General features: G+C 35.0%; 4 protein-coding genes across 7 annotated transcripts; 3 read left to right on the forward strand and 1 right to left on the reverse strand.

The window, feature by feature from the left end:
* Positions 1-432: 432 nt before the first annotated feature.
* Positions 433-3,073, reverse strand: Rcd5 (microspherule protein Rcd5). Its single transcript, XM_070301123.1, has 6 exons — positions 2,936-3,073; positions 2,452-2,821; positions 2,132-2,332; positions 1,529-1,948; positions 1,229-1,444; positions 433-1,112 (listed from the first exon to the last, which is right to left on the reverse strand). Exons 1-6 carry the CDS (start codon positions 3,064-3,066, stop codon positions 1,023-1,025), a joined length of 1,428 nt encoding a protein of 475 aa, XP_070157224.1. The 5' UTR covers positions 3,067-3,073; the 3' UTR covers positions 433-1,022.
* Positions 3,074-4,397: 1,324 nt separating this feature from the next.
* Positions 4,398-8,389, forward strand: Eif3j (eukaryotic translation initiation factor 3 subunit J). Of its 2 annotated transcripts, none has more exons than XM_070301577.1 (6): positions 4,398-4,568; positions 4,686-4,768; positions 5,590-5,703; positions 5,786-5,936; positions 7,201-7,374; positions 7,488-8,389. In XM_070301577.1, the coding sequence occupies exons 1-6, from the start codon at positions 4,553-4,555 to the stop codon at positions 7,679-7,681; spliced, it is 732 nt and encodes a 243-aa protein (XP_070157678.1). In that variant the 5' UTR covers positions 4,398-4,552; the 3' UTR covers positions 7,682-8,389. The 2 variants fall into 2 exon arrangements, with proteins under 2 accessions (XP_070157678.1, XP_070157679.1); XM_070301578.1 differs by having other exon boundaries at positions 4,403-4,568; positions 5,798-5,936; positions 7,488-8,386.
* A 228-nt stretch (positions 8,390-8,617) lies between these two features.
* Positions 8,618-10,123, forward strand: LOC138936302 (alpha-ketoglutarate-dependent dioxygenase alkB homolog 7, mitochondrial). The gene is made up of 4 exons (XM_070301579.1): positions 8,618-9,338; positions 9,430-9,603; positions 9,684-9,811; positions 9,885-10,123. The coding sequence occupies exons 1-4, from the start codon at positions 9,090-9,092 to the stop codon at positions 10,030-10,032; spliced, it is 699 nt and encodes a 232-aa protein (XP_070157680.1). The 5' UTR covers positions 8,618-9,089; the 3' UTR covers positions 10,033-10,123.
* Positions 10,124-10,296: 173 nt separating this feature from the next.
* Positions 10,297-26,828, forward strand: LOC138936627 (mitogen-activated protein kinase kinase kinase 11). Of its 3 annotated transcripts, XM_070302185.1 has the most exons (15): positions 10,297-11,529; positions 11,638-11,872; positions 11,951-12,168; positions 12,314-12,654; positions 12,744-12,924; positions 13,052-13,200; positions 13,316-13,488; positions 13,652-13,672; positions 13,859-14,105; positions 14,329-14,448; positions 14,927-15,130; positions 16,860-16,889; positions 19,778-20,189; positions 20,300-20,644; positions 20,839-26,828. In XM_070302185.1, exons 1-15 carry the CDS (start codon positions 11,339-11,341, stop codon positions 21,590-21,592), a joined length of 3,621 nt encoding a protein of 1,206 aa, XP_070158286.1. In that variant the 5' UTR covers positions 10,297-11,338; the 3' UTR covers positions 21,593-26,828. The 3 variants fall into 3 exon arrangements, with proteins under 3 accessions (XP_070158286.1, XP_070158288.1, XP_070158287.1); XM_070302187.1 differs by lacking the exon at positions 16,860-16,889; XM_070302186.1 differs by lacking the exon at positions 13,652-13,672 and having other exon boundaries at positions 10,298-11,529; positions 20,839-26,827.
* Positions 26,829-27,329: the final 501 nt, after the last annotated feature.

Here is a 27,329-nt window from a genome sequence, read left to right on the forward strand (position 1 = left end):
GCTCCGTGTATACATGTATGTATGTATGTGTATTAGTGCATATCCGCGCACTCGCACCTGGGCGCACATGCGTGCAAACGCCCACGTCGAATACTTGTCGTGAAAAATATGATGCTAATCGCCTTACGCTTCGCTTAATATAGCCGCAACCGTCACGAGTGCCGTTGGCTTGTTACGACGTGGAACGCGTGAAAAAAAAAAAAAAAACCGTTATAACGCTGTATGCCAATAAAATAAATAACGAAAGAAGCGTACGCTAAAATATCATCGTACTTTAGTAACAAAATCAATTTAGTCTGAATACGCAGCAAATTTTTGATTTCTTTTTTTATTATCTACAAGTTCATCAAAGATTATTTTGATAGCAAGTTTTACAAAACAGTTTATACTTGGAGATTGTTGAATGCATAAATATTCGTTCGTTCTCTGTGTTATATAAGAGTATATAAAAATTTTGAATTTTACACAACTAAATTTTAATTCACTTATTATAAAGATGTATATAGAGAAATATATATATATATGTAATTTACAATTAGATTAAAAGTTTATACAGTGTCTCTCTTTCTTTCTCAATATATACATATACACACATTATTATTCATTTTTATTTTACTTTGGACACAAAAATATTTATACTAACACTAAGAATAAATGGATTAAAAAACATGTGCACATATAATAAACAAGTCTACTGCTTTTCCAAAGAAAGTGTATATATATGTGTGCAAATCCAAGTTACTATAATATGAATAAATATTTAATATAAATAAATATCGAATTTGATTTGTCCAAAAAAATATAACTATTTTGTATAGAAATTATGCTTGTTTTATAATTAATTACAGACAACTAAATCTTATATAGAAGATATTAATATCCGTAAAGATGTATTATACACTAAAAAGTATATATTTGCTATTCTTAAATGCAAAAAATAGATCATATTTAAGAAAAGCAATTAATGCTAATTATATATACGACAATTACTTGATATTGTCCTTTGCATTCTTTAAAATGTCTCAAGGATTTAAATTTAATTTGACAGCCTCTTGACGTATCACAGAAATCAGTTCTTGATTTATTAAAAATGTGAATCTTAGTCCTGCAATCTGTGAAAGAAACACGAAACTGCGATTAAAAATTAGATACATTTATTAGAAGAATATTTTTTTATTTGAAATCTACACAAACTAATTCATTATGTAGGAAAAATCATAGTAATTACCTCAATTACACTATTATTATTCAATTTCATCTTATTGCCAGCCAAAATTGGTCTGCTATCCACAAAAATTGGACGTTTTCCTTCAGATGATAAAAAGAAGTCTCCATTATTCCTTAAACGAATGGTACCTTGTCGACGTGAAACTTTCCAAGCTGGACCTTCTAAACTAAGATCCACATCAACAGTGTGATCCTTTGTAGAACGTCCTACACTTATCTGAAAAAAATATAAAACACAAAATGTAAATTATATTTTACATAAATAAGAGTAATTAAAAAAATATATATTTATTTTTCTTACCTCTCTAGATCTCATGAGATATCTGACAAGTCTTCCTCTTAGAATAGCTAATGTTTGATTATCAAATTCTGGAGGATTGGCACCTGTTACACTGTCGACGAGTACTTGCCATCTGCCAAGTTCGTTTTCTAATACTTTAATTTCCCTTTTATTCTTTCTGTCTGTTGTTGCCAATTCAACATCTATCAATTCATCTTTTGGTTCCATTAATTCGGTATCATTGATCATATCTTCGGCATCTGAAAAGTTCAATACATGTTCGCCTCGTGGTAAACTTTGCACTGTCTGATCTGGTAATAGATGATATTGTTTCATTAGCAGCCAATGGGTGTGTAATGCTTTCGCAGTTCTAGCTGGATAAAATGTATGCGCATTTGCTTCAAGTAATTCTTGAAATACTTCTGGCATTGGTTGAGAAGTCTAAGAAACAAATTAAAAGATTATATTCTTACAATAATACAACCATATAGCAATGTCGAAAATTAAATCAGTGACTAATTTAATCACTTATTAATATTTTCTATACATATCTTATTTATGATATTCAATTGATACTCATTGATTCTATACATACCTTATTTATGATATTCAATTAATACTCACTGATTTAATAGTACCCAGCAGATCTTCTTCAGCTTTGCTATACAAAGTTCTCGCTTGTATACTGGCTATCAATTCAGGATGTAAATTACGCATAGCTTGCACAGCTACACGTGAAACTGCACTGTCATACAACAATGCATACCATCTTTGTTGTATCTCTTGCAATGTAAAACGGCAGGAAAATTTTGTACCTCGATGAACCTTGAAACAGAATATCAGAAATATTATAAATACATTACTTCGTCTTAATAATATTTTGAAAAAAGGAAGGTTAAAGTAAGAGAATTAATATCAAAATACTAAATTAATTAAATAAATACCATTCTCAAATCATTTGTTTGTTGTACACCAGTAATCAATGCTAAATCATCAGCAGGTTTCCATCGTCCAAGATCTTTAGTAGCATTGATAGAATGGGAGTGATTTTTATTCTTTTTGTTTTTTCGTCCAGGATTTGAACCACTTGGTCTAGTCGGTCTACGATTGCATCTATCCGACTGTGCCAAGGTAGTTGGGATTGGTATTGGAGTAGGTAACGTTTGCGTTGGTAGAACATCTATAGGACCGGCAGATACAGAAATTGTTCGCGATTTCGATGTTGATTTTGCACTTGTAGCAGGTGGTTGTAAATTGAACGTTGTTTCCACTACCTCATCATCAAACTTTTTGCGTTTTATCGTGCGCGAAGAGCTTTAAATAAAAAGAAAATACATTAATAATATAATGTTTTAATTGTTTTGTAAATATAACGCATGTTTGAAAAGATAACTAATTTTTATATAATGTAACTATTTGGTTATCTACCTTCTCCGTTTGGTTGCCAAAGCGTCTAGAGCTGATGAATCGATGGGTATATTCATGTTGTAAGTAACAAGGTGTGCTATCTTCTCGGACGAATTTTCGTCACATTCTGCGCAGCACCAAGTTTCCGCCATCTTGCAAAATCACCATAGTAACCGTAAGCAACGCGACGATAAAGGCTCCCGCACAACCGAAAATATAAGAAACAGAGATAGAAAACAGAGAACAACCGTATTGGGGAGAGTACGCATACAAGTGTTGTGCGCGCATTTTCTTCAATGGCTGCGTTCAGCAGAAAAAGCAGCTTTGCAATTATTGTAAAATTCTTTAATATCATTGGTTTATACATTTAGATTCGGCAAGAACTAAAGGCGAGAACCAATCATATTAAAGAATTTTACACAGTTGCAAAATTGCTTTTTCTGCTGAACGCAGCCAATGCGGTTGTTCTCTGTTCCTTATATTTTTGGTTGTGCAGGAGCCTTAAGGGTCGGCAGGAGAGACAGTAGAGACCTCTCGCGGGAAGCCGTGAATTACGGATACGTTTTTTTCATATTACGGCCAAAATACAAAAGGCGCGTTCCACTTAACGACCGCAACGCTCGCGAGCATTATCTGTCTTTGTTTAACTTTCGGTGAACAACAAAGATGAAATGATACCGTGAGCGTTGCGATCGTTAAGTGGAACGGGCCGAAAGAAAATCATATTCTAACAACAATATTCATAAGCGGGGAGCGCACACTTTTGCATAAACGCATAATCATGAGCATAAGGAAATTGACCAATCAAATTCCTTATGCTTATGATTATGCAAAAGTGTGTGTTCCCCGCTATAATCAATAGGATCGAAACGAGTCGAAAATAAGAAATAAATGTTCGATTAATCGATATGAAAAACATGGCGTTCGATTTGATTAATCGAAAATATCGATGCGTAAAAATTTTAAGCGCGCTATTCACGCATATATACAAAATATACTGTATTTTAATAATTAACATAAATTAGATGTAAAACTCGTTTACAAACATATCATCTATTACTGTTATAATGGATATAGACGTCATCGACTCTTTTCAATCGATAATTTTACCGATTAATAATTATGTATTATTATTTTTGTATTTTATAGAAAAAGAGAGAGGGCATTGATGAATACTCGGCGAGAAACAATGCTGGCGATATCGATAAGATAAAAAATGCAGCCTCGCGTTCCAACACACATAACTATCGGTTTGCCACTCTTTGCGAAATGATCGAGAGAAAAAAAAAACGGAGGAACATCCCGTTTTCCTCCAGTTTGGATGCTTTCCATTTAGTGACTCAAGTCGACGCAAGTCTAATGAAATCATCATTTGTGCTTCTTTCAATACCAGTGAACAAGAAAGATAGAATGATACTCTGTGTGTCGACTTGAGTCATTAAATAGAAAGCACCCTTTCTCGATCGGTCGTCGCGCATGCGCATTCGATCGTTCGTGCGAGGAGCGATGAGACAACGCTGGCACGCTTCCTTCGTGATGGCCCGTTTGATTCCAGTTGTATCTCGTGTTTCGACGTTCGTGTGGCAGGTTTTCCGCTTATCCATAGGAACGACACGTGACAAATAATCGACGAGAATTATGGATGAGGAATGGGGTACGTAGCTGGCGCGGGAACGACTCAATTTAGCCGCGCGTAATTTTCGCTAGCGAGCGATTTATGTTCTCGACGGAAACTAATTTTAACCTCCTCGCCTCTTGTGCACCTTTACAGATGTGGACAATGTCGAGGAGAAATTCGATCTCGCGATGAGATCGAACAAATGGGAAGGCGAGGACGAGGAGGAAGACGTCAAGGTAAAACGATTTTCTTTGCGTACGTCACGCGTGACGCTCGTCCTTCTAGTAAAATTGCCGCGTGCGATTCCGTACTTAACCTTTTGGCGATGAACACATGTTCTGTACCATACCATCTTGTCTCTTGTCATGCTGATTAATGCGATCTCTCTTTTAAATTTCTTGTAACTTTGTCGTACGTACTTTTCGTCGGAATAACACGTGGTGTTTTATAGATATACGATTTGTAAAATGAGAAATATATATACATATATATGTATATATATGTATGGATGTATATTTGTGTATCATATATTTAAAATAGTATTATTTAAATATACGAATAAAAACCGATTCATTGTTATATATATTTTATTTATACATCTGTATTTATAATTGATAAAAATACAATATATACTTGGTCTCTCTATGAAATGTATATATTTCTTGTATGTATACTTAATATATATACAATTAATGACATATATCAATATATATTTATCAATAAATATGAGTACGATATACATTTAATACAATTCATGAGAATATAAAATTTAATAATCTTATTCTTTCTTACATCTTACATTTTATTACTGTGCTATAAGTACATATTAAAATTCTAATACATCAAAATATCTATATGTTGCTTTGTAAATGTTTATTAAATATTCTATAAAACTCTGTGTTACATGATAATTTCTTATAGAATATTATATATGTACAACAAGAGAGAGAGAAACATAAAAACTATTATAATTATTTCTTTTATTTTTGATAACAAGAATAATACAAAACATTAATAATTATTTCTTTTTATTTGCTTAACTTAAATAATTCAATAGGACAGCTGGGAAGATGTTGAAGAAGAAAAGAAAGATGTAGAGAAACCAGCAGAAGCACCAAAAACAAAGTCAAAACCTAAAAAAGCTTTAGCTGAAAGAATCGAGGAGCGTGAGGTTTGTTTTGATTTTTTTAAATTATAAAGCCCTATATATTGTTTGCGATTTTGTTTATATATTTGTAAAAAATTATTAATAGCTATTATTTCAGAAAAAAGCAAAGGAGGAAGCTGAAAGGAAAGCAAAAGAAAAGGAGGAAGCACTTACACCAGAAGAAAGGCGACTTGAATTATTAAGACGTCAAAGGTTGCAAGAGGAGGCAGATTTACGACTGGCGATGGAAACTTTTGGTTTGTCGAATTTAGTAGACTTTAGTGATCGTAAACCACATAAAAGAGATAAGAAATGATTTTCCTTACGAATGAAAGATTTGATTGGTATCACTTTCATCAATATATATAATTTTTAATTGATGTCTAAAAAAAAGTCCTTTCATTTTCTTAAAAGATATTACATAGATGTCAGATATTTAATTTGATAAAAACAACTTTTAAGAGAGTGCATAAATTCTCTTCATTATATCTTTGCCGACATAAGTGTATATTATCATTATAGTATTGTTTATAATTATATTACATTAAATGACTGCATTTTTTAAAAATATGCATAAGATGGTGTAAGCATCTTTGTTTTGCGATAATGATAATAGCTATTATTTTTCTACAAATGTGATAATTGAAAAATTAACAAATATTAATGTTATACTAACTATTTGTGTTGTGGCAATAATGCGAATTGTCATATGCACCAAATTGTAGAGTAAATTGTAGAGTATTACAAATTTTATCATTAAAAAAGGGTTAAATACAAGGCTACATATACATACACATATATGAAATATGTGAATGTGTGTCTCATGGAATATTTTTATTAACATTAATTTAACAATTTTGTGACATAATGTCGCTTTATATATAAATTATATTACCATTATCTAGCCATATTAGATTTATAATTGATTCATGATAGGAACTGTATCAGACACAAGGGACAGACAGAGAGAAAGAGAATATATACAAACATTTAAATTTATTACAATCTATATATTTAAATTTATTACTGATGTTGTTGTATTTTAATAAAAATTGCTATTCTATGCAAATTGTGTTTTTGTATTGTTGCATTAGTTTTTTGTAACCTTATCTCTCATCTGTTATCTGTCTCCTGTACCGTTCCTGATCAATTCTTTTGATGCATATATGCAATATACAGGATGCTAAACAAAATCTGTTCGAATGCACAATCATTTGAGAAATGCAATATCATATTTACAATATAATGTATATAACAAGTATTTCTCTTTTGCATGTATTTTTTCTATTGAAGTATAAATATGTAACATATTAATGAAAAATTTTTTACATAATGTTATATTATAATCAATCTAATATTTATCAAAATAGAATGAACTATGAAAGTTATGAGAAATATTATTTTATTGAAATTTTATTATTTTTGATATTTTATTGTATTAATTTATTATATATATATATATATATATAACAAAGTTCTAACATATGTGTATGTATATCAATTAACAATTTTACATTACAGGTGTGACAGGTGTGACAGAGGTAGCAAATGAGTCGATTGATACCATGATACCCGATACAAAAGAAGAGTTTGAGCGATTTGGCACGATACTTTCGCAAAAAATTAATCAATTTAACAAACACGCAGAATTTCCAGCATTTGCAGAAGAGCTTATAAAATCCATTGCTCTTAATTGTTAGTATATCTTTATTAATAGTTGATATTTTAAAAAACATTTGGGATATGATATTATTTTTATCACAAATCTATAACACCAGCATTTTATATTCGAACAATGTTTATTTCAGTATCGTCAAATTACTTGAAAAAGGTGAAAACTATAGTTGACAACTTACTTATCGAAAAGCAAAAGATGGAAAAGGGCGAGAAGGCTAAAAAGAGTAAGGGAAAAGGAAAAGCCAAGCTCAAAATCGAGGGCGACAACACCTTGTTAAGCGAATATGGTGATTATGTATATGATGAATATGACGATTTTATGTAGCGACTTTTCACATATTCATACATTCTAGTCGCCTAAATAAACGCAGAGAAATATTAATTTGCAGATTTATACAGAAACTTTATATTTGTATTTTCTGCATATTGAATTGTAACCAAAATGTACAACAGAAAAACAGTTTAAACTATAATCCGTCGTATCGTTTACATTTAAAAAGATAAAGAAATAGAAATGAAAACTAGTATATTATCGACGAAAATGCTTAAAAGCAAACACTTCAATAACTATAGTGATGATATATACTCGTAGTTACTTGGAACAGAGTTAAACGTTTTTATAATTTACATGTTGAGTTTTATCGGATTTTTATTCATATGTAATTCATTTATTAAATTTTCAATTTAATTTATATTAATATATATTAATATCAATAATCATATTTTCAATATTAAAACTGAAAATATTGTATGTAATATTTGCGCGACTCTAGCTATTCCTCAATTGTGAATCTAACTAATACTTAACATTAAGTAGAGCGGAAAGGGTGAAGTTACATTTATATCTTTGGGTTGTATTCGTATCCTGTAAACTGTTAAGAAGAAAAACTCGTCTTTATATAGTTGCGTCATTGCAAATTGAATCCTGTAATTACATACATTATGGAAATTTTATATATAACACAGCTTATACATACATACATATATATACCCATACACACATACCTTTATTGAAGATCAATCACAAGTTGGTTTTGAAAAGAGTATATTCCTAAATAAAGATTGATTATAAATTACTCCTTTTTCTCTCTCTCTTTTTTTTTAAACTATACGTACTAGTCGATACAACTATACTCGCTGCAAGGCGACAGATTCGTGTTATCGTAATATACATGATATGAGAGTTCCATATTAAAAAAAAAATATATACATGTTAAAAAAAAAATCATCTCGAATGCTAGGCGAAAGACATTCGTTTCTTATAATACGCTTTTAACTTAACAATATACGTCATGAAAATAAACGATAATATTTCACGCAAATATATATAATATTTAAACTTTAATTTTTTTGTTTATACATGCATTTTTAGCTCTTTTGAAAGTTGACAGTGAAATGAAGTAAATGAAAAATGATACTTGTAGTTTTCTCAGAATTATCAAATTGTTTGAACACATAACCTACATATGTGCTGTTCAAAGATAATGAGAATTGGTGATTGATACATGCAATTATAAAGAAAATCAAATTTGTTTTTTAATTTTTATCTGATTAGTATTGTGTGTAGTTACACAAGATGCACGGTTTTATGAGTTAGATAGTGGTTTGCTCGATTTTGATAATAATGTTTAAAAAAGGAAAGCTTTAGAAGTCATCAAAATGAATGTTTAATTTTCAGTTTGTGTGATCTGTCTTGATTATATTCAGTAAAAAAATTCAAATCTATATAGGAAATGGCGTTGCGTTTATCATTTCACAATGTAAATAGAGCGCTTTGTCACACTAGCTCAAAACATATTGTCAGTTCTAATTCATGTATGAAAGAATCGAATGGAATTGTTCCCAAGGATTGGAAAATAGAATTATATAACACCATGAAAGTCCTTCCGCATTTTATTAGCGAGAAAGAGGAAGATATCCTGATACAGGAGGTTGATCCTTACATGAAACGATTACGTTATGAATATTCACATTGGGATAATGTTAGTGAAATGAGATTGATTAACACTATATATATAGAAATATTTAATTTTAATTTCTTGGATATCGTGTATTTTGATCTGTCTTTTGTAGGCGATACATGGTTATAGAGAGACAGAATGGAAAAAATGGAGCAAGGATAGTTCTCAAATTCTTGACAGAGTTCGTAAGGAAGCATTTCCACTTGAAATGACGCAGCTCTCCCTTGTACATATATTAGATTTAGCCTCCGAAGGATGGATAAAACCACATATCGACAGTGTCAGGGTAATAAAAGATTATTTTAATTTTTCTTATAGCCTTTTTTTATCAATGCCTTTATATATTTTTGTCAAAATATTTTACAGTTCTGTGGGGACATTATTGCAGGATTAAGTTTGCTGACTGACAGTGTGATGAAGTTGACAATGGAAGGACATGAGAAAGAATGCATCGAGTGTTTCTTGCTACCAAGGAGATCTTTATATATTATGAGGTTCTCTTTCTCAATTTATCATATTTTGTTCATTATTATCAAGTATTCATAAGTATATTTTCATATATTTTAGCGGTGTTGCAAGATACAAGTACAATCATGAAATCCTCAAATCTGAAGAATCATATTTTGAGGGACGACATGTACCAAAAAGTAGACGTATCTCTATAATATGTAGGAGCGAAGCTGATCCTGAAATTAGTGGAAACTCAACTATATAATTAAGAAATCTCGCTGCGAAGATATCTGTAAATATCTGAAATTTGATTGGAGCAAGAGAATTAGAACACTTAAATAAAATATATTATTTAAAACGAACACACAAAGTATATTGAGATAGGAATTTACATTAATCTATGTTATTAGCATCTAATTATATTTCGCGATGTATCAAAACTTTTATTGAACATTTCTCTTACATACATACATACAATTCGAAAGAGATCTCCGAAGTGTCGTTCGAAATTGCCGCCAAAATATGGCTGTCGATAGTTCTCGCTCGGAACGACAGAAGCGCTGCTGGACGCCGAAACTGTGCCGAAATCAGCAGCATGGCGATCGTCTACGAGCGCCTGTCGATGGCGGGGGCCGTCGTACGAAACATGGCGTCCGTTAGGTTATTGCTATGAGCGCTGCTCCGTTTTCCATCGTTAAATGTGGCTGGCATCGGACATACGCGAGCTGCGGGCTGACGCGGTGCGTCGCGTCCACGGGGCCTCGGAGCGTGTCTGCTTGAATCTCATTTGAGTCAGCTGCTCGCTCGACAGGAGCGACCTGGGCGACGAAGAAACACGATAGCCCCGTCAACACAGAGTGGGCTTGTGGGTATATACACCCTGACGCGAGATCTGCCCGTGAGTGTGATTTCGTCGAGAGCGTGCCGCGGCCTCCGGAATCTCCGCGTCTCGTCGCCGAGTTGACCCGAGCGGTGAGCGTATCCCGTGATAAGACGTACGGGGACCCCCCGCGCGGTCCCCCTCCCCACCTCCCCCGTGCGTCGCCGTCCGCGGACACGCGCCTCAGAATGCCGGTCCCGACGATCTCCCCGATGATGAAATTGTTTTTACGCGCGGGATGCTTTTAAGCGGGGAACGGCATCGTTTTTTTTCTAGTATAAATATCGTCGTTTTTTCCGATGGAAAGCGACGCGGTGGTGACGATAACGACTCGATTTCGCACTCGCCGTTTTATTACCCGCGGTCGACGAGAGGATCCGGAGTGTTGTGAACTCGATGTGAACGCGAACTGTGACGTGTGTTCCGCAGCATTCGGGACCGCGCGTTGTTGCCGAAGATGCGTCTCGCGACAGAACGATAACATTTCGCAGTTCTAAATCGTATACGTGCTTACTTAATTGCGGTAAGACAAGTAGAATAAATAGTAAGGTAAACGGAAAGTAGTAAGAGAAACGTAATCACGGTATCTTGTATCCCTGTGAACGAGGATATCCTCACGTGCGGTTAAAGAGAGGGAAAGAGGGTGTGATTTACGCTACAGAAGAGAGGAGCGAGGAGAGTGTCGAGCCATATGCCGCCAGCCGGGCTATCGGCGAGAGGCTTGTCTACCTTGATGGACCACGGACAACCGGACGCTCGTCATCGGAGCGAGCGTTTCCTACTCTATCCAGAGAATGGCTCCTCACATCCTCATAGTCCGAACACGGCCAATTCGTCGCCGCGATATCAGCACAATAGCAGAACTAATAGTCATACCACTAGGTAAACAAGGATACGTTCTCTCTCTTTCTCTCTCTCTCTCTCTCTCTGAAGTATGACAAAGTCTGTGTATCTCCAGCGATATATGTCTGCGATACATTTTTCTTGCAGTTACGGATACATATATGGACGTACATCCAACAACAATATGTCGGATAGCAGTGTTTCTGATACGCATAGTGGTGGAACTGCAAGAACTATCTCTCAACAGACTAGTCCCTCTCACGGCACACATTCCTCTTCTCAATCGCGACAAGACAATAGTACCATTATCTTCACAGCCCTTTTTGATTATGTTGCTCAGGGTGAAGACGAGTTATCCCTTCAGAGGGGGGAAACTGTTGAGGTGACTTTACTTTCAGATATTATTCCAGAATTATTTTATATTAGAACACGCAAATACAATTGTTATTTTTTACTATAGGTTTTATCTAAGGATGCAAAAATCTCAGGCGACGAGGGATGGTGGACCGGAAAAATTCGTGGGAAAGTTGGAATTTTTCCAGCCAATTTCGTCGCAGAATCAGAAAGTATCGATCGAGTTTCGACGGTGATCGATAAAGTCCAACCTATTGAAATCGATTTTGAGGAGTTGCACCTGGAAGAAGTTATAGGAGTCGGAGGATTTGGAAAAGTATATAGGTATATAGGCTTCATTATTATATTTTAGAAATGTTTCATGGAAAAGATTCTGTGATAGATTCTCTATCCTGATTCAAAAGTAATTTTGAGATATACAAATTTTTTTCAGTATATTTCTTTAATGAAATTGTATGTTTATTTTTAGGGGTATTTGGAAGAAACGCGAGGTAGCCGTGAAAGCTGCGCGCCAAGATGCTGGCGAGGAACCCAGTGTAACATTAGAAAATGTACGACAGGAAGCAAAGTTATTTTGGTTGTTAAAACATGAAAATATTGTGCAATTGGAAGGAGTGTGCTTAAAGATGCCTAATATGTGTCTTGTAATGGAGTATGCTCGTGGCGGCAGTCTTAATAGAGTCCTTAGTGGCAGGAAAATAAGGCCCAGTGTGTTAGTCGATTGGGCGATACAAATTGCTAGGGGCATGGATTATCTTCACAACAAGGCTCCTATAAGTCTTATTCACAGAGATCTAAAAAGTTCCAATGGTAAGATATTTTAATATTAATTGATAATGCGTGTACAGTAACAACTTGTGTTACATTTTTACTCTGAATTGATTTTTATGTTGACACAGTATTACTGAGTGAGCCAATTGAAAATGATGACTTTCAACACAAAACTCTGAAGATCACAGACTTTGGATTGGCGAGGGAAGTTTATAAAACGACTCGTATGTCGGCGGCTGGCACATACGCTTGGATGGCTCCAGAAGTTATTAAAAAGAGCATCTTTAGTAAAGCCAGTGATGTATGGAGGTTAGTATTTTTACATGTGCATTGTCAGCTTTGTTATTATCTAAAGCATAAAAAAACTTTCCTTTTTCTCACTTATTTATCTATTTGTTCTAATATTTATTAGAGTATTTATAATATTTATTGATAGTTATGGTGTGCTGTTATGGGAACTTTTGACGGGGGAAACACCATACAAGGGTATCGATGCTCTAGCTGTAGCATATGGTGTCGCCGTCAATAAGTTGACTTTACCTATTCCATCTACTTGCCCTCAACCCTGGAGGGTCCTCATGGAAGGTAATATATTAACAATATGACAAGTAATAGATTAACAACAAGAAAAGGTTTTTTTCTCAAATGCTACAATGTCTTATTGAGTTGAACAATTATATTAAATATAATCGTTATACAGAATGTTGGGCATCGGATAGTCATGCTCGTCCTGGATTTGCGGATATTTTAATAGCTTTGGATGAGGTATGCAATGCATTTGCGGCAACACCACACGAATCTTTTCACACGATGCAGGAAGATTGGAGGCTGGAAATCGAAGAAGTTCTGCACGGATTGCGCATGAAGGAAAAGGTATACATTTAATATTATGTACAATGATAATTGAAATCATTTGATCAATCATGTCATTGTATTTTTTCATAAATAATTTTATTCATATAAAATATGATTTTTATACGCATATAAACATAATAAATGAATAATGCTTACAATCGTTTTTAAATGCTTTACAAAGGCATGCCGTTCTTTAGAAGAGGTAAGACAAAACAAAAGAGTTTTAATTAAGAAATTAGTATTACAAAAAGTATTACATATCTGTCCTTTTTTATTTTTTATGCGTTGAATGAATTATTTTAAGTATGATAAAAACTCTGAGCACGTCTATGGTAATTAAATTTAGAAAATTAATTTGTTAACGTGTTTTTTAAATTTTATTTACAAGGAGCTGCGCTGTAGAGAAGAGGAACTCACGAAGGCACAAGTGCAACAGAGACAGCACGAGGAAAACTTGAGAATGCGAGAACAAGAATTGGCCGCGCGCGAGATAGATCTTTTGGAGCGGGAACTTACTGTAATGATCATACAACAGCAAAACACACCTACACCAAACAAGAGACGCGGCAAATTTAAAAAATCGCGATTAAGATTAAATAAGAAAGAACCTGGAAGCAACATTAGTGCACCATCAGGTATGAAAATTGTTTATTCTTTCTACATTTTTATTCACTGTTACAATTGATATCGCGCAGCGCCGTAAATATCTTATAAACTTTATTGCGTTACTCTTATATATAATAATTCTATCTTTTATTTAAATACATACGCACACACACATACACACACACACACACACATTAGAAACAGTGTATCATATTGTATATTTGGATTAATGATCGGGAACATATTGTTTAGATTTTCGTCACACCATCACCGTTCAGCACACTGCCTTAGATCGAGGCAAAGTGAGGAATCCGTCGAGACCTAACAGTCCACCAGGCTCACCCAGCATTCCGAGACTCAGAGCGATCGCATGTGAGTAGTTTTTTCATTATAAAATATCGCTTTCAGTAGTACCGTGATTATGACGATGTATTGTGCAATTTTGAGTGACTTTATGAGCAAATCAAACGCATTAGAAATTGTAATTGAATAATTTGAGTGTTACACTGTTTGTATTATGGTAGACACTTTGTATTTTTATTCGTATTGATACTTTTTTCGGCATGGTGTGCACAATTATTGTTATAAATTTCCTTTTCTTTTGTAAAAATTACTTTGAGCTAGAGTGTCTTATTATTGTACAAGTGTGTATATATACACATACACACACATCAATTACTGAAATTACTGTGCACAATTATATTTTACATATACAGTCGCTTACTGAAGAGTATATCCGTAAAGAAGGTTTATCTTATCTACCCTACGTGCTGAATAAGCAAAGGAGAAGAGAAAAGTAGTTGGTATCGTAGTGAGTAGCATTCTGTTTTTTTTTTCTTTCTCCGTTTAGTACCGGCGGATGGAGTTAAGGGTAAGACTTGGGGACCGTCAACGCTACATCAACGTGAACGCGGGGCTATTATCACCCAGCCGCCGAATCCCGCCTCCCCTGGCGGCAAACGCTGGTCCCGTTCCGCGCCAGATCTTGAAAAGACACCGCTGCGTACAGCCCTGTTGGCGAACGCGCATCGCTCCCCGCTTCTACAGGAAATAGGTAACCCAACCACCAGAAAATTGTACTCCTCGGCCAATAATCTGATAGACAATCAGCCGGGTTGTAGTAGTAGTAGTAGTAGTTATAACGATATAACGCCGCAAAGTTCGTTCGACAACATCGTGCAAGGTATGCGTTATACGCCCAACATAGACGAGGACTTTGTCATTCTGGACAACGACATATACGAGTCCGTGGTTCTGCATAATAAAAATCCCTCGCCGAACAATCATAAAACCCATTTTCCGGAGGAACCCGTAAAAAACGTAAAAGGATTACCGTCGGTAATCAACGATGATTACCCCGTAAAAACCGCGATAATAGGACAACGAGCGCCCATCAGTTGCCCGGTTGCTACATCGAAAACCACGTCATCCAAGTGCCACCAAAGGCCACCGCCCGAGTGGGAGCATTCGTGCTCTACGAATTTCGTGCAAAACGTAGCGTCCACTCTGGTGGGTACCGCGAAGCGAGTCAAGAGTAAGAAGCGCGATCGAAGCAAATCGAAAGAATCAAAACGTCGTGACAGTTCGGAATCGCGATTACAGTACCTAGCTGATTTCTTCCGGTCGCCGTCCGGATCGCGTAAGAGCTCCCTGAATTCGCCGCTCAGCGACGAGAGAAAGAATTCGGTTACTATCAAAATTAACGACCAGGACGGTTTAGAGTCGAGTCCCGAGAATTCCATAACAGGCAGTAAAATGATCCAACAGTCCCAGCACAAATCGCGCATTTCCAAGAGTCCGCTCAGGGTGTTGAACAAAATGCGAACGTGGGGCAGCCGGGACGCGCTCGATGACAAAACCGCCACGGTTAAAGTAGAGTACAGTGTCATAGAAAACGTCATATCCATACCGCAGCTGAACCGTCGCGATTCGGATGATCAGATGTTGAGCAACGTCGGTGGTCAAGTCTCGGTGCCCAGATATTTTGCGGCAAACTCGCGCGAGGGGATAGACTTTGAGAGCCTCGAATCGGAACTGTGCAACTTTGATTCGGAGCATTCGAACGATAGCACGAGATCAAAGAGTTCGTTAGGACCGTATCATGTCGAGGCAACGATCTCCCGGCACAAAAGGTCGCCGATTGCTTTCGAACCGGACGCGCTATCCGCGTATCGTCTAGATCACGGCATCGAGATGAATTCCCTTTTGCATCACAAGTCTAGGAGTAACGAGTATTTGCGCAGCTGCATAGACGGCGAAATGTCATCCGGTAATTCGCTCCAAGAGGGGAGCGATCGTCATAGCTCGCGTGCCAATTACAGAAGTCCAAAAAGAAGTCTGCCCGCGTCGCCCCCGATTGATCAAGCCGGTCTTTGTCTATCTTTGACCTCCGAAGATATGGACATCGCGTCTACTAAGAATTTCACTGTTGAACAAATTCTGAGAAAGAGCGATAAGTAGGCTTCGACAAAACGGATGTACTCTCGCAACTTTTTGTATACAGGGTGTTCCTGCCGCTATCTTTTTTCTTCCAAACGATTAGAGTTACGTTATCGATACGGTAAATCGCACGAGTTTTTTGCAGGGTATAAACGCGGTATCCATTAAATATGCAGCCGATGATTATCCTGTATTCGATGAGGACGCAAGTAGAGCTTGCTGCTCGAAACGCATTTCGATGGCATGTCTCTTTTTTTCTTCCCCAGTGCACTTTTCTCCTTACATATACATACTGGTATATTCGAAGAATTTCGTACTGATCGTATGTTTCTATTCTATCGCAGGCCTCTCTGAGGAAAGCATCTACCATACCCGTAAGTTTTCTCATGCAACGGTTATTATGTATTTTGCTGAGACATGTCTTCCCTGACCCACCCTCCTCCATTTTTCCCCATATTTCTTCCTGTCTAAACTTTTATTCCAAACTCTAATTTTTTTTCTTTTTTTCTTTTTTACTGAACGACGACTCATATTGCGTATATTGTAAAGCTAAGGCGACGAGATCTCAAGTAGACACTTTTTACTTTCGTAACTAAATGGTTTGCAATGAGCCCTATTATGTAGTTTATTGCTTAGTTGGTTGATCACATAGTTGATAATGCATGTATACACCAATCGATAGTGTTTTCGTTTCTTATCGTTTCTATCAATCGTTGGCAACGAAGAATTGATAGGAGAACGACACAATTTTTTAGATTTGTTTTGGACGATCTGTGTACGCGTCTTGTGAATGTTCGATATCCTTGTTTGTACATTGTTGTCCAGATATTTTTATTGAGATGAACTCGGTCTCCGGTCGTGCAGCGTGAACTTATTCTGACTTGCGAAGTGGACTTCGGATTAAATCCGGTGAGGGACCACAGATTTTAGAAATTTAAGTTTAATCTTGTACGTATGAAACGCGGAGAGAAAATTCGTAGGCTGGTGCGGACATAAGATTGCCTCGAAAAGTGTCCAAAGTATATTTAAGCACCAATCTTTTCTGATAATTGTTTATGCAGAGGGCATAGACTTATTCTTTTTATATTTCAAATAAAATTTACGATTATTATTTATCCTAATTTAAGGCGATGTGATACTCGTAGCTCGAGTAAGCTGACAATGAGATCTAACGAGAGAGAAAGAGAGCGCATAAGAGAAAAAAGAATATAGAAATATATATACATATACGCAGTCTTTCTGGTGTTGGTTCTTTTCTGATATTATCTGGAAGACATTTAACATTTCTAACAAGCAGATCTAACAGCCCACTACTACGTGAAAGAAAATCATACGCTTCGTCCATTATCGCAAAGTTCAACTTCAACTGTTTTTACATTGGAGCGTTGTCAGGTTGTATGTGTCTGCATAGTCATAATTTTAATAGTGAAAAAAAAAATCAAAAAATTATATAGTATGTAATATATATATATACAGAGAGAGAGAGAGAGAGAGAGAGAGAGAGAGAGAGAGAGAGAGAGAGAAGAGAAGAGAAGAGAGAAAAGTATATATTTGTTAATATAGCCCTCTTACTTTGTTGCCTTATGTGCACTTAGATCGATTGCAAATTTATTAATTGTTAAATACAATTTTTAGAGAGCGTGTTATATATTCGTTTCTGTATTATTCGTTATACCAAACTTTCAGCATTTTCGAGAGCAAAGATTTGCACACATCACATTCAACACACGGAGCCACACGCACATACACACCTGTATTTAGAAATAGAAATTTTTTCAATAAAACCTTTTCAGTTCGACACGTTGAATTTTGTTTTTTCGTTTTGCTGTATTTTTACGCTCGGTCTGCACAGCATAATGTATAATTTTATTATTTGACATTAATATAGAGAATTATCGGCATAATATATATATATATATATATATATATATATATATATATATATATATCTTATGCCTGCTTTTTTTATTTCGATACAACTTTTAGGAATTTTATTAGACTTTTGTCAAGAAGAAAATATAACGGATTATATTCACAATTATCGCACTACTATCACACTAGCACGCGTCTGATTTGAAAAGGATTATAGTGTGCCGAGCGTAAAAAGAGATCCTTGCATGCTTCCAATAGGAATCCTAACTTGTTAACTCCGATTGGGTTTGGTTCCTGTCTCTTTTCCAAGATCTTAGGAGCAAATATTACTTGCGTGCAATTTTGTTACATTCCATTTTACAGTTACAAGCGAAATAGACGCAATAAGCATTCCTCGTTTGATTAAGTGCTTCTGCTACAATTAATCCAGCGCTTTATGTGATTCTGTTCTTTGTCGTTTTGTTTTAAATTCGACGAATAAAAAAAAATATAATAAAAAAAGAGAAGTTTTACGCAAGTAAAAAAATATATAAAACAGTATTTGTAATACTTTATTTTTTCAATGCAACAAAATTATTTTCAAGTTTTTAATGTTTCGTATTTTAGATGTGGGTGAGAAATTCCTTGTGGATTTATCTCCAAACGTGTCACATAAGATATATACATTATATGTACAAGAATTAATAGATTAGTAAATGTAATTTGTCATGTTTCTTTAGCGTACGTTGAACTTTGCTTCCATCTGTAAAAATTGGCTAAGACTGATATTATCAGATTGAAAATATTTGAGGACTCCATATATTAATTTAAAATGAAACTTGTGTCTTGATGGGATATATTTTTGTAATCTGATTATTATATACTTTGGTGGCTTAGCCGATTTTTAAAATATGTCTTTAATATTATAATTAAATGATTGTACAATTTTTAATAATGGCTGTTTGCTCTTAGCGCTAGAGGATGTAAAAGTAGAAATAGCTAACGCATAAAGATAATTAGTTAACATCTTCCGACACGATGTAATTGCTTGTCCGTGTGCATGGATAATAATGAGCAATTAATAAAACTAAACACGCGAATTGCTATCCTATCGCATTACTTAATGTTAAAAATTTTGAGCGTAAAAAGTAAATTGCAAATAAAATATATTAAGATAATTGATTAATCGCACGGGCAAGGTAAGCAATAGCATTTTTCCAATCGGATTCCTACAGAGAATTCCTATCGAATTCCAAGAAAAACAGATATACATTATATTTTGTAAATAAAATAATTCATCCGTCAATTATCTTCGCGTATTATCGTGAACAAACTACGCGAATGTTATGCTTATCGTCGTTCCCCTCATCCTTTTCCCCATAAAAAAAAACAACATGAATATCTTTTATAGATTATACAGTGCCGCCGGATCTGCCGACTGACTGGATATCATCAGATCATCCTCTGAAGCCCGGACTGACCGGACCGTACATCATGCCGATGCCAGTACCAATGCCGACTCTTTACAATGGCGAGACGAAGAAATCGAGGCCAAGTATAGTCGAGTTGGTCCTGTACGACATCGCAGCGATGCTGGCCGGCGTGGCCGCCGGCTACGACGTGAGAATGTCGAATGTATCCCCGATCCATCCGCGGTTGTATCCCAGATTGGGCGGCGAGTGCGACGGCGAGGAACAATCCAAATGGTGGTTTTTAGCGGACAGCGGATCGAATCGCAACTCTTACCTCGGCACCGATTATGAATTCAGCTCGAATAGCGGCTACCTGCATAACACTTATCACGGACGGGCACACCATTACAGGTAATCTGCCTGAAAAAAAGAAAATAATTGAACAAGATGTTGGTTTAGTTTAGTTAACGAAACCATAGAGCTCTCTCTGATATTTACCAAGATTGCGATTAATGTTACAGGCCGTTCCTAAGCAACATGGGTGGCATAGCGCCTGGTCTTCCATCTTCGACGATGCCGGTGGATAAGCCACTGCGCTTCACGGATTCGCCGCAGCATTACACGAGCAGTATAACGGGCTCTAACGCTCCGACACCGAACCCAAGAAGAAAGAGTAGCAGCAGCACCAGCAACGAGGACGCTTATTCGCACGACGCGGCCCGTGTCGATCCTCGGATGGAGAGGGTACCGACAATATACATGGGCAACGTCGCCCCGTTCCCGGATTACGGACCACCAGTATATTCCGTCGTTCCATCAGAATATTATCGGCCCCCTGATCCGTATTTTGTACCTACAGAGTATCAGTAAGTATATATTTATAAATCAGCAATTATTTTAATAATTATCGAGGAGTAATTATTTTAATATTTCTAATTTTTTAATATTTGCGATTTAAAATTAAAAATTTAAATAGTGTATTTGTGGCAGACTTTTTAATTGGTATATCAATAATGTTAAAAGACTAAATCACTAATCATTTATTCTTTCTTTCTTTCAGCGATCGGATGCTCGAATGTCCCGAATTCCCGCACGCATACGACAATCCGAGTAGTATAAATAGTCCGGCAAGACCAGTGTCCTCCAGACTTTTGCCTTACACGCATCACCGCACCTCGTCGAACGTCTCCAATGCGAGTACATCGAGCCAGAGCAACGTCAATCCGACGTTCCGACTGGAGGACGAGGATGATTACGGCGTGTATTCGCCTGTACCGTATTACCAGCGACCATCAAACGTTATTTCTAGTTTGGTGTCGACATACGGCACGAGTATACTCAATCACGAGTACGGTTCGCCGTTGCTGACCCGTCAGAACTCGCATTCTGATTCCAATTCGAACTCAGGCGAGCGACCGAGCAACCTGGAGGTGGTCACACGGCTGCGCTCGAGTCTGAAGCGATCCAGTTACAGCAGCAATCCATACAGTTCGCCGAGCAAGAGCGTGAGCAAGAACAATTCTGGCTCGGGGACACCGACGAATCCGACGCCGCCGGATTCGCTCACGTCCGAGGATTCGAGCTACGTCTCCGCTAAAGACAGCCAGATTTCCATCAGTCGCGTACGCTTTTCGCCAGTGACATTCGATCGTGACGTCGCATCGACACGCGACATTCACGTAAGGGACACGCTGCTGGACATTCCGGTGCATGGTCAGAGCCAGGATGTCACAGTGCCGTTACAGGCCAATCGACGTCTGAATAGAAGCAGGAAGCCGAGCATCTCAGAGCTCGAGAGAGAGTTCTTGTCATAGCACTGGCTTATTTAAGATCGCGCAGCTCTCATTATCTAGATAGAATCTGGAACGTCGGGTTCGTCGATGTTTCATCTATTTATCGAGATCTCTAGCAAATCGATCTCTTTATACAATCCTCGGTAATACAATCGTGATTAATATTGCAAAATCCGATCTTATAATCCGTGATTCGATTGATAGAAAAAATTCTCGAAACGAATTGCACGTTGTTGAAGCACTGCCTCCCGCGGACGATTTTCATCAGTACATTAATATAAATCCGGGAATTAACATTCCATATAACACATGTACAATCCAATGAAATTCGTAATGTAATAGACGATTAGATGATTTTTAATTTGATAACGTAATAATATTTAATTCATGTCGCGTGTAAAGAAATATACACACCACGAGTGAAGATTGCATTCAAATTGCATACTCTATTATTCCGAAAGTAAGTATTTTTTCTGCAAAATACTGCAGAAATATATCATTATCAATTCCAATTGTTAAGAATTAATTCCTTATCTGGAATTGACTGGCTCTCCGGTAATCGACTCGCAAATAATTCCGCGATTAATAATTTATGGCTGATACAATAGTGGAACATCATGTGTACCAATATTGTTTATCGATAATTAATATATAACAATATATATTGTTATATAGTAATTATCATACATTATCATTCTCGTGGCTAACTCTCTGTGTTTATGCAGTTTGATATTCTTTGTGGTTTATTGAAACATTCCGTTATCACGTTTATATAATAATCGACATTTTAACGATATGCGTATGTTTGAAAATGCAAAGAGAAAAAGGGCTATATGACTGCGGAAGAGAAGAATTATCGAGGATGTATAAACGTGTGTGTGTAACATGCAATTCCATTACGTTTGTAAGATTAAAGAGGAGATATTTCTTCTCTTTGATAACTATCGCATCATTCGATCGTATCTCCGCCCGAAACTTATAAGTTCTCGTATTTGTAGCACGAAATTTTACGTTCGTATGTTCCTCGTAATGAAACTTTTAGTGATATTTGGCTCGGCGCGAATACGAAACATTCCAGAGAAACTTGTCGGAACGGATAGAACTGCTCTACGCAATGTGGAATTAACATTTTGTCGGATCTTGAATCGGATTTAAATATTATAAAGTTACTTTTCCTATAGTTCGTGATAAATGCCAATAGAGTGAATGTCAATTCCGCATTGTTTACCAATTAGAATGAGATCAGTATTTCTTTGCGTACTTAAATCAGACAATGCATTGCGCGTATCTCTATTGGTTTCAGTAGAATTTGTCTATTATAGTACTATCGATAGAGAATCTTATGAAAAATTGCGTAAATTTTGTGCAACTTGAACGAGCAATTCATGTTAAATTGTACACGGATCGGCAGCTCGATTATTGTATAATACATTAATAGAAATGTATAAGATTGTTAGATGGATAATCGATAGTTGTCGAATTAAAGAACAATCACTATTTATATAATTATCTAATTTTATGTATTTTACAAGAGATACGGACAGCTGCAAAGTATTAGTTGTAGTATTATGTACTTAGCTGACTTTTTCCCCCGATATTATGTGTATTAATCTACAGTATTTCCGACATAATCTCTCCTTTTTATTGCAATCAGTGTAACTAGTCATTTATAATTGTATTTGAAGTTGTACCATTGTTTTTTAGCGATACAATTCCGTTTTCCTTCATTTCAGAAAACGAGAGATAATTAAATTAGATAAAATTCCGAAAAATTATTTCTAAATTCCAAAAATCGTTAAATTAGACAAAAATTCTCACTTTTCAATTATTTTTTAAAAATAAATTTGTATCTATTCAGTTTTAAAGATTTATATATGCCGAAAGGGAGCAAAACGATGCTGTATCGCTATTAAAATAGCTCAATGATACATTCTGTTGCAATGCACAATTGGAGATGTACACGATTATACATCCATCCACGGGTACTTCCATCTCTTACTTAGAACGATCGACAAAGCATATGATCGATAAGTAAAGCTTACGAAAGACATGTATAGTATAGCAGTTTTCACACAATGTTGTACGTGAATTATCATCGGACGTGATTCAGTAATGATGCGCTCTATGCAGCTGTCACGCTCCTTTTGTACCTTATGAAACAGTACGCCTCTTTATAAACAATTTGCGTGTCTGTAGAAAGTATCCAAAGCGTGTAAGTAGGAAAATACAATAATGCAGCTGCAAAACGTGAGATGTATATTCGTATGGATCATTTTAGAATAAAGATTCCTCTTTCTTTCTCTCTTTTTTTTACGCACGATGTATCATATTAATATTCATTAATGACGTAACGACTCTACTCTTACATTCCTTATACGTTCACGCGTCTTTCACGATATTCACGATATTTCTCAGAAAGATATAAGTCGGATTTGTATTTTTCGTATCCTTGCGTCGCACCAATATAAGCGTTTATATTTAGCGTACTATTCAAGCGTGATATTAGTGTCTCTGCTACCTTCTTTTAATTGAAATTATTCAGGGAGATGTTTAGGAACGCTCATGTATCCCGTTAAGCATACTTTATGTGCCCCAAATGTACATATATAATCAATTGAATATGAATTGAATTGAGAATGAATTAAAATACGCAATGCAGGTATAATTTTAATTTATCAATATACATTACGATAAAATAGGAAATGATCGAATTCGCTTTAAACCTGTAAAATCAAAACTACTTGCATTGTCTCTACGTCGTGTTCGAAGACATCAAAACATGCTGTTTGTATCATGTTATGCACGAAAAGTCACGAATTAATATTTTTTCTTATCGTCGTAAAAGAGCCACTCTTCATTTATATTGTTTTTTTGAATGACGATCATCAGTATCGTAGATGTGATTCAAAAGACAAAGATTTATACTCTTTTAGATTTAGGTCTTTTTTAAAGAAACGTGAACCCGACATCGAATTTGGCAATATTATACAATAAAATGCAAATTTTTGTTTCGTCTTCGCTTTTTACGACCATAATTTTAGAGTTACCTGCTTTTTGTACATTACACCGATTATTTTTCTCGCGACACATTTAATGGATATATACTTTTCTACGCTATGCGAAGGTATTCTGCGGTGCTAATATCACGTACTTAAATAAGCAATACATATAGAAATTTAAAATGCTTCCATGGTAATGGAGAGAAAGAGAGAGTGAAAGAGAAATATTTGACAAAATGTTGGAAAAAGTGCGAATATCGAGAGAATAATTGTTCATATATTATAGTAATTATGTAATTTATAATTGTACGAGGATATATAAAACATTCGCGGCAGCTATTGATTGTGTAATGGCGTATCGCCGACAGTGCTAGTCTAAGCTATATTTATTTTTTATATATATGACAACAAAACACCTTAGCCTATAGAGATTAAGGGAAGATAAGAATCCGATTTTATACTTTATTAGAGAGCATTTACGCGGAACATGTTTGAATCGTTGGACAGAACGTGTATAATAGAAACGTGTGTTCAGAATAATTCTATATAGAAATAAACCACGTTGTATCATATCAAGTGAAACTTGAAGTCTCTATATATATTATCAGTCTACAAATATATATACATATATACATATACATCTCTGTAAAGAAAACTCAATAAATTTATCGTGTATTGTTCGTATGATATATTATGCAATTTATCAGTAATTTATTTCTTTTAGATATTTTCTTATTGTGATATTTCAGATAAAATCAGATAAAATTATTCTCAATCAATATCTCTCCGCGGGAAAAGAACAATGATATTGAATTAATTGATGAAACTGACGATTTGAAGGAAACTGAAAATTTATTGAAACTCTATAGCAAAGAAAAATATAAATTCCTTCCTTCAAACGTTTATATTAGCATTAATAATCAATATTATTGAATCTCTTTTCTCCCGTATTCTCTTGTTATTATCTTTGCCAAATCTGTCACACTTTGATACAGGATAAATTTATCAAATTTGTGAACATACGAACGTATGTCGGGATAATGAATAATATAATGTGAGACTAACGTCGTTTTTACACTAATATACGATTCACGTTTATATATATGACGTATCCTCACTAGTTAGTTAGGTCTAACGACTGGACCTAAGGTTGAGACACTGAAACACAAAAAAAAAAAAAAAAAAAAAAAAATACTCATCGTGAAACATAACAATCCCGTTGCTCTAAACCTGTTTCTTATGATATCGCATTTAAAACGTGTAAATATATATATTTTACGACGTATCTATATAGTTATATCTCGAGATTGCATGCATGCATTGCTTGCGCGAATTAGCAAATTGTACAATAACAACCACGACCAAGATAATTAATTATTAAACGAATTGTCTAATCGATGTACACACGTTCTGCGCTGTGATAGCTCCTTCTGATATTGGCTACGCTTGCGGCGCGTGCAGAAATTTTAATGTATAACGTATTTCATAAATATAAAAACAATTCAATACAATTCTCGTATGGGGCTATCACAATTTAGTATATATATATGCGAAATTTTAAGTTTTTCCTTTCCAGTATTCCTTTGTAATACGTGATAGCTATAAAGAGAAGGTAGAAGGCGTACGTCGCAACTCGTAAATCACAAACATTTTATTTGGAATAACATGGAATAACTCTATAGCTTATAAGTATGTTAACGATAAGCTAAGTGCAATGTGTTCTACGTGTATTTAAGTGAGAATAATGAATCGCTTCGGTGCGCGCCTTAACGAAAGAAGAAAAAAGAATGTATATCGCGAATATATCGCTTTCGACGGAAAAAAATAATGTAATATAACTTTCATCGGCGATTTCGCGAAGTTGACTTTGGAAAAAATTCACTTTCAATCGGAGGAATCGATCTAAAAAGATGATTTTCCTAAACGATAGATTGCCAAATACGACGAGCGAAGTCTCACAGAATCGTTTTTATCTACGAGAGCAGAGAGAAATTATTAATATTATATATACAGACGAATAAATATTAATTTCATGATAGAGATCTCCCAAGAACTCGATTATTTAAAAATGAAATATATCGCAATAATATATTCCGTCTTCGATTTTTTTACGTACTGTTCTGTATTATTTAACGAAGATTTTGAGTGTCTGATGTGTCTGGTCTGCACTAAAAGTTCATGTATTTTTCCAAACATTGTACATTTTACTCTATAAATATTAATTATATAAATGATATAAATAATAACTATATATATACATAGAGTATATATAAAATGATAATAATAAGGATAATAATAAACTTTATTACTTTATTATATTTTATTATTAATTACTAATAATACTATTATTATGTTCGTAACACTTTATAGCGTTATGAATCACAAATAATGCATTCTACTTATTTTTATTTTATATTCGTATTATTTTTTTTATTATTATCATTATTATTATTATTAATAAATAATTTTAAATAACCAGCATCAATAATAAGTTTCAGCTCTTTGAGTGACCATTTTACGCTTTCCATATTCCTATAAAATAATTGTTCGACTCTATATACATATAACTTGCAGGATAATTTTTATAGTTAGATTCACAGACTTTTATATATGTATACTTCTATATATCTGTGATTAGGCCAATGTTTATGTTGCGAAAAATAAAAAGGCGATTTTCTAATGTTGAAACAAAAAATATAAAAAAATCGAGATAATATTTTATAACCCATTATTTATAATTTTATAATTTATTATTTATA

Source organism: Polyergus mexicanus, unplaced genomic scaffold (assembly GCF_030449975.1).
Source record: "Polyergus mexicanus isolate NDT 795.1 unplaced genomic scaffold, iyPolMexi1.0 SCAF_9, whole genome shotgun sequence".
NCBI lineage: Eukaryota > Metazoa > Arthropoda > Insecta > Hymenoptera > Formicidae > Polyergus > Polyergus mexicanus.